Source organism: Bufo bufo, chromosome 5, assembly GCF_905171765.1.
Source record: "Bufo bufo chromosome 5, aBufBuf1.1, whole genome shotgun sequence".
Lineage (NCBI taxonomy): Eukaryota > Metazoa > Chordata > Amphibia > Anura > Bufonidae > Bufo > Bufo bufo.
The window spans coordinates 143,362,754-143,379,337 of record NC_053393.1 but is presented as its reverse complement, the minus strand read 5'-3'; the positions used below and the strand labels follow the sequence as shown (position 1 = coordinate 143,379,337).

Genomic DNA, 16,584 nt, shown 5'->3' with positions numbered 1-16,584 from the left:
ATCCGATGCCAGAGGTAGACAGATTATTTTATTTACCAGAACCGAAATTTACCCCGGCAAGGGGGACTAGTGTAGATTTCAGTCATCTGACTGACTACTTTATGGAAAAGTGGCGAGCAGGCCACAAAACCCCCAAATAACCTCAAATCTTTATGCAAGAGTGGCATGCACCAAAATTTGCATCTTTTTGACACCAGAAAACTGGAAGAGGGGAATAATAATTGTCTCCCTGTGGTATTACAACATCCCTACTTGGCTGATATGGATGTAAAAACGGGTTTGAAATTGTGGGCATGCTCTTTGTCCCCTGTGACACATGAGTGGCAATGTGACATCACTGTGTGAGTGGATTCTGGTCTGTAACTCTGCCGTGCTGTAAATTCCAATTATTAGATTGCCTGTAGGTGAGCCATAAATATAGGGGTTGAACTGAAAGTCAGTGTGCTGCTCACAGTACAATTTTATCAGTATGCAATGCCAAGGAATCTTATATAAAGCAGAAATGATCAACTTATAATAAAGATGCAAGTGTCCACACAATAAGTCTCTGAATACAATATAAGTAAGCAGTAATCAGTGCACCCCTGAGCTGGGTTCTGGCAAACACAAAATATCCTTCTTTCTGAGTCCCTGGCATCATGTCATTAGTTTTAGGTTTTTATTGCAAGTGATCCTGTTCTTTCTGCTCCTGTAGCAGATGGGACAGTCATAATGCATGAATATCTGTTGTAGGGATTTGCTCTGGTAGGCAGGGTAAGCGGACGCAACACAGAGGCAAGAACACGGTTGAAAAACAAAAGTTCAGTGTTTATTCACACCAAAACAAGCAGAAAAGGAAAAACAACACTTTACAGGGTCTTGGTGTTAATTCACACAGCAAGATTCCACAAAGCACCCGGCAGTCCACAGCAGGCTGCTCTCATGCGGCTCTCAGCCTGGCAGCGTGGTGGGTCTCCTCAGCTCCCAAAACACAAAGATTCCACAGCTCCAATATTACTTGGAGAATCACACCACACCCAGCTGAGCTGCTGGCTGGGTTTTTAAACCCCAGCCCAAAACCTGGCCTGGACGTGGGGAACAGCCACCCACTCTGCTCTTTGGCTGCTCCCAATAAGAACCGGCCCGGATTGGCTTGACAGCCACACTAAGTAAAACAGTGTCAGCAAGCACTAGCTGCCGCTGACACACAAAATTACCGATTCTTATCTCACCGAGGCCAGGAACCTCGGCGACACGTACCTTCCGTCAATGACGGACCCCTGCGCCTTCCTACACTGTATACAGGATTTATACAGGAAAGACAATTTATTGCCTCACCTGCCGCAAAAACAGCTATATTTATAAAAATGAGAATCCTTCTTTACAGTTCTGTTGTGACGTATATTGATGTACCTGTACCTCCATGTGCTGGCATGCGAACTCCATTGTCTGCCATATGTACGGAAGACAACTGTACTACAGCAAATCTGCCAGCCTATAGTGTTCTCTGTACCAGTACAATATTGGATCCAAGTAAAACACATACAGTCAGGTCCATAAATATTGGGACATCGACACAATTCTAACATTTTTGGCTCTATACACCACCACAATGGATTTTAAATGAAATGAACAAGACGTGCTTTAACTGCAGACTGTCAGCTTTAATTTGAGGGTATTTACATCCAAATCAGGTGAACGGTGTAGGAATTACAACAGTTTGCCTATGTGCCTCCCACTTGTTAACGAACCCAAAGTAATGGGACAGAATAATAATCATAAATCAAACTTTCACTTTTTAATACTTGGTTGCAAATACTTTGCAGTCAATTACAGCCTGAAGTCTGGAATGCATAGACATCACCAGACGCTGGGTTTCATCCCTGGTGATGCTCTGCCAGGCCTCTACTGCAACTGTCTTCAGTTCCTGCTTGTGCTTGGGGCAGTTTTGTCTTCAGCAAGTGAAATGCATGCTCAATCGGATTCAGGTCAGGTGACTGACTTGGCCATTGCATAACATTCCACTTCTTTCCCTTAAAAAACTCTTTGGTTGCTTTTGCAGTATGCTTTGGGTCACTGTCCATCTGCACTGTGAAACGCCGTCCAATGAGTTCTGAAGCATTTGGCTGAATATGAGCAGATAATATTGCCCGAAACACTTCAGAATTCATCCTGCTGCTTTTGTCAGCAGTCACATCATCAATAAATACAAGAGAACCAGTTCCATTGGCAGCCATACATGCTCACGCCATGACACTACCACCACCATGCTTCACTGATGAGGTGGTATGCTTAGGATCATGAGCAGTTCCTTTCCTTCTCCACACTCTTCTCTTCCCATCACTCTGGTACAAGTTGATCTTGGTCTCATCTGTCCATAGGATGTTGTTCCAGAACTGTGAAGGCTTTTTTAGATGTCGTTTGACAAACTCTAATCTGGCCTTCCTGTTTTTGAGGCTCACCAATGGTTTACATCTTGTGGTGAACCCTCTGTATTCACTCTGGTGAAGTCTTCTCTTGATTGTTGACTTTGACACACATACACCTACAGTACAGACCAAAAGTTTGGACACACCTTCTCATTCAAAGAGTTTTCTTTATTTTCATGACTATGAAAATTGTAGATTCACACTGAAGGTATCAAAACTATGAATTAACACATGTGGAATTATATACATAACAAACAAGTGTGAAACAACTGAAAATATGTCATATTCTAGGTTCTTCAAAGTAGCCACCTTTTGCTTTGATTACTGCTTTGCACACTCTTGGCATTCTCTTGATGAGCTTCAAGAGGTAGTCCCCTGAAATGGTTTTCACTTCACAGGTGTGCCCTGTCAGGTTTAATAAGTGGGATTTTTTGCCTTATAAATGGGGTTGGGACCATCAGTTGCATTGAGGAGAAGTCATGTGGCTACACAGCTGATAGTCCTACTGAATAGACTGTTAGAATTTGTATTATGGCAAGAAAAAAGCAGCTAAGTAAAGAAAAACGAGTGGCCATCATTACTTTAAGAAATGAAGGTCAGTCAGTCAGACGAAAAATTGGGAAAACTTTGAAAGTAAGGGCTATTTGACCATGAAGGAGAGTGATGGGGTGCTGCGCCAGATGACCTGGCCTCCACAGTCACCGGACCTGAACCCAATCGAGATGGTTTGGGGTGAGCTGGACCGCAGAGTGAAGGCAAAAGGGCCAACAAGTGCTAAGCATCTCTGGGAACTCCTTCAAGACTGTTGGAAGACCATTTCAGGTGACTACCTCTTGAAGCTCATCAAGAGAATGCCAAGAGTGTGCAAAGCAGTAATCAAAGCAAAAGGTGGCTACTTTGAAGAACCTAGAATATGACATATTTTCAGTTGTTTCACACTTGTTTGTTATGTATATAATTCCACATGTGTTAATTCATAGTTTTGATGCCTTCATAGTCATGAAAATAAAGAAAACTCTTTGAATGAGAAGGTGTGTCCAAACTTTTGGTCTGTACTGTACCTCCTGGAGAGTGTTCTTGATCTGGCCAACTGTTGTGAAGGGTGTGTTCTTCACCAGGGAAAGAATTCTTCGGTCATCCACCACAGATGTTTTCCGTGGTCTTCAGGGTCTTTTGGTGTTGCTGAGCTCACCGGTGCGTTCCTTCTTTTAAAGAATGTTCCAAACAGTTGTTTTGGCCACGCCTAATGTTTTTGCTATCTCTCTGATGGGTTTGTTTTGTTTTTTCAGCCTAATGATGGCTTGCTTTACTGATAGTGACAGCTCTTTGGATCTCATCTTGAGAGTTGACAGCAACAGATTACAAATGCAAATAGCACACTTGAAATGAACTCTGGACCTTTTATCTGCTCATTGTAATTGGGATAATGAGGGAATAACACTCACCTGGCCATGGAACAGCTGAGAAGCCAATTGTCCCATTACATTTGGTTCCTTAACAAGTGGGAGGCACATATGCAAACTATTGTAATTCCTACACCGTTCACCTGATTTGGATGTAAATACCCTCAAATTAAAGCTGACAGTCTGCAGTTAAAGCACATCTTGTTCGTTTCATTTCAAATCCATTGTGGTGGTGTAAAGAGCCAAAAATTTTACAATTGTGTCGATGTGCCAATATTTATGGACCTGACTGTAGCTATAGCAGCAGAACCAAGCTCATAACATATGGAGCACACTGGGTTCCCTAAATATACTAGTGTCACCCCCTGCTCATATAAATTAGTGTCATATTATGTGCCCCCAAAAAATCAAAGTGCTAAATATCATGCCCCTCACAAAATGATACACAAGTCCCCCCCCCCCCAAAAAAAGAAGTATGAACTCCCCAAAAAATCACAATGCCCCCTCATATGTCCCCCAAAAGCAATGCTATACAATGCACCTAAAGAAAATCAGGTGGTCATAGATACCTGGCTCTCCCCATTCAGTTCTTTGGAACTTTTGAAAATAACTGAGCATGCTGGTATAGATGAGGCAACCCTCTTTAATGCACTTTTACTGAAAGTGGGGGTTTGGGGTTATTATCATAATTTTCTCTGGTTCTACAAGATGACAACTAATTTAAAACTGTTGTCGGAGAACTTGCCAAATACCACTCCTGAGCAGCAGTGAGGGGTCTATATAGCAATACGGCAGCAGCAGAGCTAGGAAGGCACATTGAAAGGGTTGGCATAGACCATGGGGGATGGGCACACAAAAAAACTAGGAAGAGTGCTATTTAAGTTAACCTGGCAGCAGCAGACATTGTTAGAGTGCAGAGGAACAGAAGTGAGGAAACTGGTGGGTGGGGGAGCTAATACTACCCACTCACGGCCAGGCTGGGACTAAAAAGCAGCCATGGCACACAACCCCCACCAGGCCACACACAATACTAACCCCTCTTCCCCTCCATATTGCAAAAAAACAATGGCTCACAATGCATGCAAATTTTACTTGGTCATGCCCCTCACCACTCCCTTGAATATGCAAATCCCACCATCAAGACACATGCATCACATGTGAATAGGTGAGACTGGAAAAGACCAAAGATTGTGGGTCTAGATCCCATAAAGTCTGAGATATAACTATTAGAAATTGGGTCAGGAGTGAGAGCTGCAGGTATACCGCCTGAGATATAGCCCTTAGTAGCCAAGGAAGTATCTCATACCTCCTTGGCTACATAAATTCCCAGCACTTCTATGTGCTGGTAAAAATTGAATACCGGCAACGGCATATTGATGGTAACCTCAGCTAGGCCGGTGGTTTACCGGCCAGTTGGCAAACCTAGTACTGAGGACCCTACCTACTGTGATCATCAACCAGAAACACATACTGTAAAAAAAAAGACCCATTGACATTAACCAAGGAGAATGTCCATCATTCAAGAAGAGTGTCCCTCAGCAGAGAAAAAAAAAATGGCAACACACTCGGGGTGGGGAGCCTGGGAATCAAAGGGCCACATATATAGTATATAAAACCCCTTAAGGGTGGTGTCACTGCTATTTCTGGCAGATTTTCATGCAGAAGTGTGATGAAAGGTATGAGAAATGTAAAGGAAACACTTGTTCTGCCTGGTGGATCCACCTCTGGATTTGGCTAAAAAAAATTGCCACAAAATTTTTTGTGTGACACCAGCCAAAACCTTTCATGGTTGAAATGGGAATAACCCACCGTAAGTACAGGGCCGTGGAGGTGGAGTTACGGAAATGTAGTAGGCTCTGGAGCACTGCTTCTCCCCAGTTCTGTGAACTGTCTGTAACTGAAACAATCGGTTTGGCAGAACTGGAGAGAATTGCCTGGATCCCACCCCTGCTCATATCCTCCATTAGGTTTAACAGAAAATGCTGGGGGTATAGATTTCAACATAAAGGACAGCAAGGCATAGTGTTCTGCTCTTTTCTGCAAAGGTATGGGGCTAGGTCACTGTTACATTATTTTTGGTATGTTCTATAGGAGAGCAATATTTAAAGGGGTTGGCCACTTTCTGGCTACTGTTGATGAATATATTTGTAAGATGATTATATGGCACTTACTCATATAGCCTTTGTTGATATTCTGCACTATTTTCTATATTTCATGAAATATGCCCCCTAGTTGGCCAGGACTTTGGTGGTTTCCCACATGGAGGTTCTGTCCATAAAATGGCTGCTGATGGAGGGTCATGTGACCAGGCAAATCTTCATTCAAATACAATGCACCTACAATCTGCACTTGCGCCGTGGGGAGTTTAGTGCAGGTGCAGTGTATTTGAATGGAGGAGTGATGTGTCTGGTCACATGACCCTCCATCAGCGGCCATTTTATTGAAAAGACCTCTATGAGGACAGAGGACACTGCTTATAAAAGAAGGCAAAGGCTATATCAACAAGTGCCATATAGTCACCATATACACATCAGTCAATAGTAGCCAGAAAGTTGAAAACCCCTTTAATAGTTCCATTTTTATATTCCTAAACAATATGGAATTATAACACGTATAAATTTTTTTTTACATAGAAGCAATCGGGTAAACGATAAACAGAATTTGTGAGTTATGTAACAGGAAAGCCGTCATTTTTTACCATCAGTGCTAAGCTTCTATACTGTAGACGGGCATGCTGTGCTAATAGAACATGCAGAGGACTGATTATAGACTCATGAGGCCTTCCTGCACCGCACAAAAAGTTAATACACAGTAATTTACCACCCGCCAAGAACTGAATTCTACAATGCGTTGGAACAGCACATTCATAGCTCAAGCCATGGGCTGAAAGCTCTGGATACTAACAACACATTTTATACTTAATATTTCATCTTTTTTTTTATTTGTGTCAAATATTAACATCAGAGTGTATGAATAGAGCAGTGCTTATAACAATCACTTTTTTTCTCATTACTTTTAGTTACCAGAAAAATGGCTTCTGTGGGTATCAATAGCATGGATCTAGGTAGAAATGTCACTCGTTAAGGCGATAGTTGTCTCTCCTGACCTATCTCCCTAAGGCTTCTTTCACACGACCAGTTGGCTTTTTCAGTGCTTTGCGGTCCTTTTTTCACGGATCTGTTGTTCCGTTTTTTGTTTCCATTGTGTTTCCATTTCTGTTCCATTTTTCTGTTCCGTTGTTCCGTATGGCATATACAGTATTCAGTAATTACATAGAAAAAATTGGGCTGGACATTACATTTTCAATAGATGATTCCGCAAAAACGGAACGGATACGGAAGACATATGGATGCATTTCCGTATGTGTTTAGTTTTTTTTGCGGACCCATCAACTTGAATGGAGCCACGGAACGTGATTTGCGGGCAATAATAGGACATGTCCTATCTTTCAATGGAACAGAGAAACGGAAATACGGAAACGGAATGCATACGGAGTACATTCCGTCTTTTTGGCGGAACCATTGAAATGAATTAGGTGCATCTCTGCCCTGCTGTGAGCCAGAAACTGAAGTCTACATCAGCTAGAGGCTGGCGCAGACTTCAGCTATAACTTACACCAGTTTCTGGCACAAGTTATAGTAAATCTGGTAGGCTGTCTTAAAGGGTTTCTGTCACCCCGCAAAACTCATTTTTTTTTTTTGGGATAGCTAGATTCCTCATAGTGCGATATAGGAGAATATAATGCTCTTACTTACTTTCATGCGGCCAATTCTTTATAAAACGAACTTTTATAATATGTAAATGAGGGCTCTACCAGCAAGTAGGGCGTCTACTTGCTGGTAGCTGCTGCAGAAATCCGCCCCCTCGCCGTGTTGATTGACAGGGCCAGCCGTGATCTCCTCCTCCGGCCGGCCCTGTCAGTAATTCAAAAATCGCGCGCCTCGCGTCATTCGGCGCAGGCGCTCTGAGATGAGGAGGCTCGTATCCTCAGCACTCCCTCAGTGCGCCTGCGCCGATGACGTCTTCTCTTTCGGTGATGTCATCGGCGCAGGCGCACTGAGGGAGTGCTGAGGATACGAGCCTCCTCATCTCAGAGCGCCTGCGCCGAATGACACGAGGCGCGCGATTTTTGAATTACTGACAGGGCCGGCCGGAGGAGGAGATCACGGCTGGCCCTGTCAATCAACACGGCGAGGGGGCGGATTTCTGCAGCAGCTACCAGCAAGTAGACGCCCTACTTGCTTGTAGAGCCCTCATTTACATATTATAAAAGTTCGTTTTATAAAGAATCGGCCGCATGAAAGTAAGTAAGAGCATTATATTCTCCCTTATCGCACTATGAGGAATCTAACTATCCAAAAAAAAAAAAAAGAGTTTTGCAGGGTGACAGAAACCCTTTAAGCCCTGTGCCTCCCGCTAAGCTCCAACACTTTTGTCCCCACTTTAGAAAAGTGTCGAGAAGCTTAAAAAGTAGATATAATTTCCGCGTTTTTTACGTCACAATAATGTCGTAAAGAGCTTTGTAAATGTCCATCTGAACTTTAATTGAAATCCACAGCACGTCAATCGTTTGCATGGATGTTCAGTCCACATAAAACCCTTTGCAGAGATTGATGGCAAATCCATGTGAAAACCTAGCATATGAAGATTTTGGTGCAGAAAGGCAGCGACATCTGCACAAAAATTCACATGGAAAATGCACATAAACTATGCTGTCATGCTCATGTAGCCTAAAAAGTATTTTCTGATGAGCCATTTGGATACAGTTTTTCTGATCCAGTTTTGGAAGCCAAAAGTAGAAGTAGGTTAAAAAAAGAAGAGAAATAGAATCTTCCCTATATCCTTCTACTCCATTTCCAATCCACTCCTGACATTGACATAAAAACTGCAACAAAATGGCACAAGTGAAAGACCCTAATATTAGTAGGATGCAGTTGTAACCATGCACAAATTATGATAATGGATTTTACTCTTCAAAATGTAAAGTGAAATCTGCATCAAATATCACATGCTGCCAAATAGAAAATCCACTTAATGCTACCTACACTAGGTGGCAATACAGAGACACATTTCTTTCTCTCCAAAGAAAGGTAAAGGCTATGGACACCTTTGGGGCATTTTTTTATTATTATTATTATTGCATTGTACTCATTTTGAGCTAAAAATATTTTTGTCAATTGATCTTTATTAAAAATGTTGAGCCCCGTTCTCTGTACAGCCCTGAGATTCTCTAGTAGCAGGCTTTGTGTTTTTACTGTGTTCCATCAGGCAGCTCAGCTGATGGCTCCATATCTCTGGTCTTTATAAACACTCATTATAGCTCAATTCTTATCTTACTGATAAGAAAGTGGCTTAAAGGGGTTATCCGAGTTATGGGAAAAAAAATAAAACCTAACAAAATTAATCAGGATATACATATACATTAGTCAAGCTTGATTTTTTGAAAAAAGAACGATCCTTACACCTTTTCCAGGTTCTGTTATTGCTGTGTTTACATGCAGCAGTAACAACAATGACTCATCTCTCCCTCATGAATATTTGTGGGAGGGGTTGATCTGTTATATTTGTGGGAGGGGTTGAGCTATTAGCCGCAGTTAGAAAGTTGGAGGTAGCCGCGGCACAAGTGAGGATCGCGCATGCGCGATCAACTCACAGCCGCACGGACTGTAATGCAGAGAGGTGGGGGCGTGGCCAAGGCTGATGACGTTCCGTTGACATGGCTTAGTCACTCCGACAAGCAGAGAGCTCCATGTCAACGGAACGTCACAGCTGATGACGTGGGCGGTCACATGACTGTTTAGTGTAGCAGAGAAACGGCACAAGATAGGTACAGTAAGTGATTTAGGAAAACTAAGGTATAGGAGAAATAAAGCCATAAAGATAAGGTTAAGTTAACTCGGATAACCCCTTTAAGTTTTTTTGAGCTATTAGCAATACAGAGATAAGGTTGATTAGATGACAGCACAAAGTGAAAGTGCGATTCTCACAGCTAGGCAAAATTTTACCATTTATAAACAAAGCTGCTGAATACTTTTAATAAAGTCCAACTGAAAAAATAATTTTAAGCCCACAATTAGTAAAATGCAATCATAAAAAAAAATTGTACATAGCCTTTAATCTGCATATTCTTTTCCCGAGGGAGCATTGCATGGCCTATAAGACTTCCTACAGCAATTCCGACACTCTTCACAAGAGGAACAGTACCCTCCGAGACCTATATCGAAGGCCTCTTGCATAGTCAAACAGGCACCCTGTTTTGTACTGAAGAGGGGTAACAACCCTAAAAGCCTGTTATATAGATTTGCTTTTTAAGAAGGCTATTGGTTAGGCTAATATACTTGTTCATCTTACAAGTCTTGTAAAAAGGGTTGGACACCGACTACAGGGTATCTACCTCCAGGTGGCACCACAGACAGCACATACTTTATCTTGAAAGACAAACCAATGGCAGATTTTTCTGCAGCACTAGATATCTAGGAATAATAGTTGCTGTAATATTTTTATGCAATCAGAAACTGTTGATAATTATTATCAGATTCCAGACAGAATACACACTGGTGACACACATAAAAAGTCAATCGGTAAGAATGAATTAACAGATGTTGGTGCCTGCAGTGCCCAGCCTCAAGATGTGCTAACAGACACAGACAATATGGTTGGAACATGACTGGAACTCACACACGTATGGTGCCATCTGCCACTAGAGGGTCAGCCATGTGCTGTTTATGAAAAAAAAAAAAAAACACCCCACCTCCTCCTCCCCTGCAACAAACACTAAGGGGGAAAATTTGTCATGAAGGTAATATTTGAAGTCTGCCTTGGCGTAGTGTGCACTTCATTTATCAAATGTTGCAAGCGTAAAACACTTTTGTCTAGAAATGCTACTCCCATCTATTTTTATTTAAGCCATTCCCATCAGGGGGGAGTTTGTGACTTTTTTGAGACTTTTTAAAATACCACAGTGATACATTGGGAGTAAAAACCACTAACACAGCTAACCACTTTCCCACTCACTTTTCAAGACTGGAATGAGTGGTGCAAAAAGTTGCAAAATTTTTGGGCAAGTGAGCTCTATTTTGTGACTTCATGAAACCAACATTTTGGAGTGCATTGCATGATATATTATAGATTATATTGATTTACTGATAGATTATGGGGGTATAAGTACAAATATCAGTTGCTAAATCAACTACTGTACTAAAGTCTGTTTTTATAACCGAAACCAAAAGGGAACCCCACCACCATTACCACCATTGCACAGGTACATATTACACTTGGGACCCAATGTGTAAGAACAACTGCGCTGAATGCTTTGAAAACTTCATGCACATATGGTATAAACTGGTTATGTGGATTGCGCGTAGGTAACTTGAGCGCTGCCCAGATCCCATGGTTATTTTAATTTGCCAGTGATGGTATTTTATATTGAACGTACTTCAAGAAAATCATAAATGCCGGCTCCTACAATTGTAATTATTGATGGGTGACACAAGGCATTAGCTATGTAGCCACAAAGGTTAAATCATTTACAATGACTTGAATTTCCACAAAAATCAATATTTGTTAGCGTTTTCCACTCCAATCACATTACGGCTCAATTGGATTTAATTTGTTATTTACCACTTAGTATTATGTACTGCATTTAGGGAAAGATAAGGTTAGTTTTTCTAAGTAAAATGTGTGCTTTTCTGCAACACATTTTGTACCAGCTGTTGAGGCTAGCCCTCTGGTTACTGTACTGCTCCTCTAACAGATAATGGAGCTCAAAAAGTATACATAAAAAATATGTAAAACAAATGTCACATTAAAAGGAAAGGTGGCAGAAGAAAACACCATTCTGCCAGTTCTCTGAGGCCAAAACTGCTTTCCCTCACTTCCCACACACACTTGCTGTAGCCAGCAGCTCCCTGCCAGCCAATCAGATTGGATTACTGAGGGACACACCTCCTCACTCTGAAGCCTAATGCAGGCATGCAGTGTGGAGGGGCCGCCCCTCTGTCTTCTGTTTATACTAAAGGGAAGATAGACCAGGCATAGCAACGGTCTTTTAAGGGAGTAGTGGAAAGGGACAGAGGACTTTAATGAAAGCTGTTATTATAAGGCAGGAATGTCCAACCTGCGGCCCTCCAGCTGTTGCAAAACTATAACTCCCAGCATGCCTGGACAGCCTACAGCTATTAGAGCATGCTAGGAATTGTAGTTTTGCAACAGCTGGAGGGCCGCCGGTTGAGCATCCCTGTTATATGGTAATTACAGATCTTTTGACAATCATTGACACACTAACTCAGGTATACATGCCTAGCTCTAATAAACTAGCCAATAAAAAATAAAAAAGGTACACTGACATAATACAACGTATCAGTTTTACCAGGGGCGCTCCTGTAATTTCCTGGTTAATATTGGGTTTACCTACATCTATCTGAGTCTCCACTAAAGAGGTTCAGTGAACTTTAGCAGCCAACAGGAAAGACACTCAATACCAAGTCTATAGTTATTTAGATTCTTGCTGTCAGTAAACCTTGTGTAACACTTGATGTGATTTATGGGGCTATTCTGAATTGCGGGGCTGCAGCTAAAATGTGAGACTATATTACATGGGCAATACAGCTGCATTTACATGTATTCACATGCAGCAATCATCCCCTATGTATGGGGATAAACAATTACTGCAATCATTCATCTCCATACACACATTCTTTTATTATAATATGTTATCAGTTGTTTATATTGGTACTTTGAACACAGCAGCCTTTAATAGTGCCTGCTTGTCAGAAAATGTTCCGTCCAATGCATGAACGTCGTCTGTCTTTAAAGGGGCTTTCTGAGACATTATAACTGATAACCTGATCATAAGTATCTGATTGGTGGGGGTCTGACACCCAGGACCTGCGCCAGCGCTCCTCTGAGCACTGCGGCCTTCTGACAGCTTTTCCTAGGCCAGTGATGACATGTTCATCTACCACGTGGCCTAGGAGCAGCTCAGCCCCATAGACGTGAATGGGGCTGAGTTATAATACCAAGCTCAACCGCTATACAATGTACGGCGCTGTGCCTGGTGAGTTGAGAGAAGACTGTGGTGCTCATGCCTTCTCAAACAGCTGATTGGCAGGGGTCCCGGGTGCAGGACCCTCACTGATTAGATACTGATGACCCATCCCTTTTAATACTGCAGACAGCAACAGGAATAACCTGTTTTTAGGTTTTTGGAGGCTAATTCACTGGTAGCAGGTAATCAGAAATCACTTACATATGTAAAATCCCAGTATAAAATATTACATGCTACACGTGACCTCTGTGAATTACTATATAATAATCTTAATTCTAAACCTTAAAACAGCATGAAATGAAATGCTTCACAAGATATTCCACTGAAACTCACCACTGTTAGAAGTATCCGAGAGATTTAGTAGGCCTCCTCCGAGCCCCCGGTAACTATGGTAACTGTAAGTCCCATTCCCATTGATGTATAACACCTCTTGCGTGCTGGATACAGCAGATGTGGAGTAAGTGACCTGTGCGGTTTCTTGTTTTAATGGTTTATCGGGTAGTGCTGGTTCATCCTGCAAAGACAAGGTGTGAACATGTATATCAGCTGAAATATATACTGTATAACATCTATGCGGTACAGAATGCAGTGCTCCTGTTCAAGCTCACCTATGGTATTGGTGGTATAGATATATATATATATATATATATATATACACTGCTCAAAAAAATAAAGGGAACACTTAAACAACACAATGTAACTCCAAGTCAATCACACTTCTGTGAAATCAAACTGTCCACTTAGGAAGCAACACTGAGTGACAATCAATTTCACATGCTGTTGTGCAAATGGGATAGACAACAGGTGGAAATTATAGGCAATTAGCAAGACACCCCCAATAAAGGAGTGGTTCTGCAGGTGGTGACCACAGACCACTTCACAGTTCCTATGCTTCCTGGCAGATGTTTTGGTCACTTTTGAATGCTGGCGGTGCTTTCACTCTAGTGGTAGCATGAGACAGAGTCTACAACCCACACAAGTGGCTCAGGTAGTGCAGCTTATCCAAGATGGCACATCAATGCGAGCTGTGGCAAGAAGGTTTGCTGTGTCTGTCAGCGTAGTGTCCAGAGCATGGAGGCGCTACCAGGAGACAGGCCAGTACATCAGGAGACGTGGAGGAGGCCGTAGGAGGGCAACAACCCAGCAGCAGGACCGCTACCTCCGCCTTTGTGCAAGGAGGAACAGGAGGAGCACTGCCAGAGCCCTGCAAAATGACCTCCAGCAGGCCACAAATGTGTGTCTGCTCAAATGGTCAGAAACAGACTCCATGAGGGTGATATGAGGGCCCGACGTCCACAGGTGGGGGTTGTGCTTACAGCCCAACACCGTGCAGGACGCTTGGCATTTGCCAGAGAACACCAAGATTGGCAAATTCGCCACTGGCGTCCTGTGCTCTTCACAGATGAAAGCAGGTTCACACTGAGCACATGTGACAGACGTGACAGAGTCTGGAGACGCCGTGGAGAACGTTCTGCTGCCTGCAACATCCACCAGCATGACCGGTTTGGCATTGGGTCAGTAATGGTGTGGGGTGGCATTTCTTTGGAGGGCCGCACAGCCCTCCATGTGCTCGCCAGAGATAGCCTGACTGCCATTAGGTACCGAGATGAGATCCTCAGACCCCTTGTGAGACCATATGCTGGTGCGGTTGGCCCTGGGTTCCTCCTAATGCAAGACAATGCTAGACCTCATGTGGCTGGAGTGTGTCAGCAGTTCCTGCAAGACGAAGGCATTGATGCTATGGACTGGCCCGCCCGTTCCCCAGACCTGAATCCAATTGAGCACATCTAGGACATCATGTCTCGCTCTATCCACCAACGTCACGTTGCACCACAGACTGTCCAGGAGTTGGCAGATGCTTTAGTCCAGGTCTGGGAGGAGATCCCTCAGGAGACCGTCCGCCACCTCATCAGGAGCATGCACAGGCGTTGTAGGGAGGTCATACAGGCACGTGGAGGCCACACACACTACTGAGCCTCATTTTGACTTGTTTTAAGGACATTACATCAAAGTTGGATCAGCCTGTTTTCCACTTTAATTTTGAGTGTGACTCCAAATCCAGACCTCCATGGGTTGAAAAATTTGATTTCCATTTTTTTACTTTTGTGTGATTTTGTTGTCAGCACATTCAACTATGTAAAGAACAAAGTATTTCAGAAGAATATTTAATTAATTCAGATCTAGGATGTGTTATTTTTGTGTTCCCTTAATTTTTTTGAGCAGTGTATATACAGTGGATATAAAAAGTCTACACTCCCCTGTTAAAATGTCAGGTTTCTGTGATGTAAAAAAAATTAGACAAAGATAAATCATTTCAGAACTTTTTCCACCTTTAATGTGACCTATAAACTGTACCACTCAATTGAAAAACAAACTGAAATCTATTAGGTGGAGGGAAGAAAACAAAAAAAACTAAAATAATGTGGTTGCATAAGTGTGCACACCCTCTTATAACTGGGGATGTAGCTGTGTTCAGAATTAAGCAATCACATTCAAAATCATGTTAAATAGGAGTCAGCATACACCTGCCATCATTTGCCTCTGATGAACCCCAAATAAAGTTCAGCTGCTCTAGTTGGTCTTTCCTGAAATTTTCTTAGTCGCATCCCACAGCAAAAGCCATGGTCCACAGAGAGCCTCCAAAGCATCAGAGGGATCTCATTGTTAAAAGGTATCAGTCAGGAGAAGGGTACAAAATAATTTCCAAGGCATTAGATATACCATGGAACACAGTGAAGACAGTCATCATCAAGTGGAGAAAATATGGCACAACAGTGACATTACCAAGAACTGGATGTCCCTCCAAAATTGATGAAAAGACGAGAAGAAAACTGGTCTGGGAGGCTACCAAGAGGCCTACAGCAACATTAAAGGAGCTGCAGGAATATCTGGCAAGTATTGGCTGTGTGGTACATGTGACAACAATATCCTGTATTCTTCATATGTCTGGGCTAAGGGGTAGAGTGGCAAGACGAAAGCCCTTTCTAATGAAGAAAAACATCCAAGCCAGGCTACAATTTGCAAAAACACATCTGAAGTCTCCAAAAAGAATGAGGGAAAAGGTGTTATGGTCTGATGAAACCAAGGTTGAATTTTTTAGCTATAATTCCAAAAGATATGTTTGGCGCAAAAACAACACTGCACATCACCAAAAGAACACCACACCCACAGTGAAGCATGGTGGTGGCAGCATCATGCTTTGGGGCTGTTTTTCTTTAGCTGGAACTGGGGCCTTAGTTAAGCTAAAGGGAATTATGAACAGTTCCAAATACCAGTCAATATTTGCACAAAACCTTCAGGTTTCTGCTAGAAAGCTGAACATGAAGAGGAACTTCATCTTTCAGCATGACAACGACCCAAAGCATACATCCAAATCAACAAAGGAATTGCTTCACCAGAAGAAGATTAAAGTTTTGGAATGGCCCAGCCAGAGCCCAGACCTGAATCCGATTGAAAATCTGTGGGGTGATCTGAAGAGGGCTGTGCACAGGAGATGCCCTCGCAATCTGACAGATTTAGAGTGTTTTTGCAAAGAAGAGTGGGCAAATCTTGCCAAGTGAAAATGTGCCGTGCCGATAGACTCATACCCAAAAAGACTGAGTGCTGTAATAAAATCAAAAGGTGCTTCAACAAAGTATTAGTTTAAGGGTGTGCACACTTATGCAACCATATTATTTTATTTTTATATTTTTTCTTCCCTCTACCTAAAAGATTTCAGTTTGTTTTT

General features: G+C 42.4%; 1 protein-coding gene across 2 annotated transcripts in view; it reads right to left on the bottom strand.

The window, feature by feature from the left end:
- The window catches only part of NOL4 (nucleolar protein 4), a 321,068-nt gene that overhangs the window by 3,157 nt on the left and 301,327 nt on the right, over positions 1-16,584 (bottom strand). For both annotated transcript variants that reach the window (XM_040433328.1, XM_040433329.1), the window contains one exon: positions 13,191-13,371. In XM_040433328.1, coding sequence (XP_040289262.1) covers positions 13,191-13,371 — 181 coding nt within the window. The remainder of the gene's footprint in view (positions 1-13,190; positions 13,372-16,584) is intronic.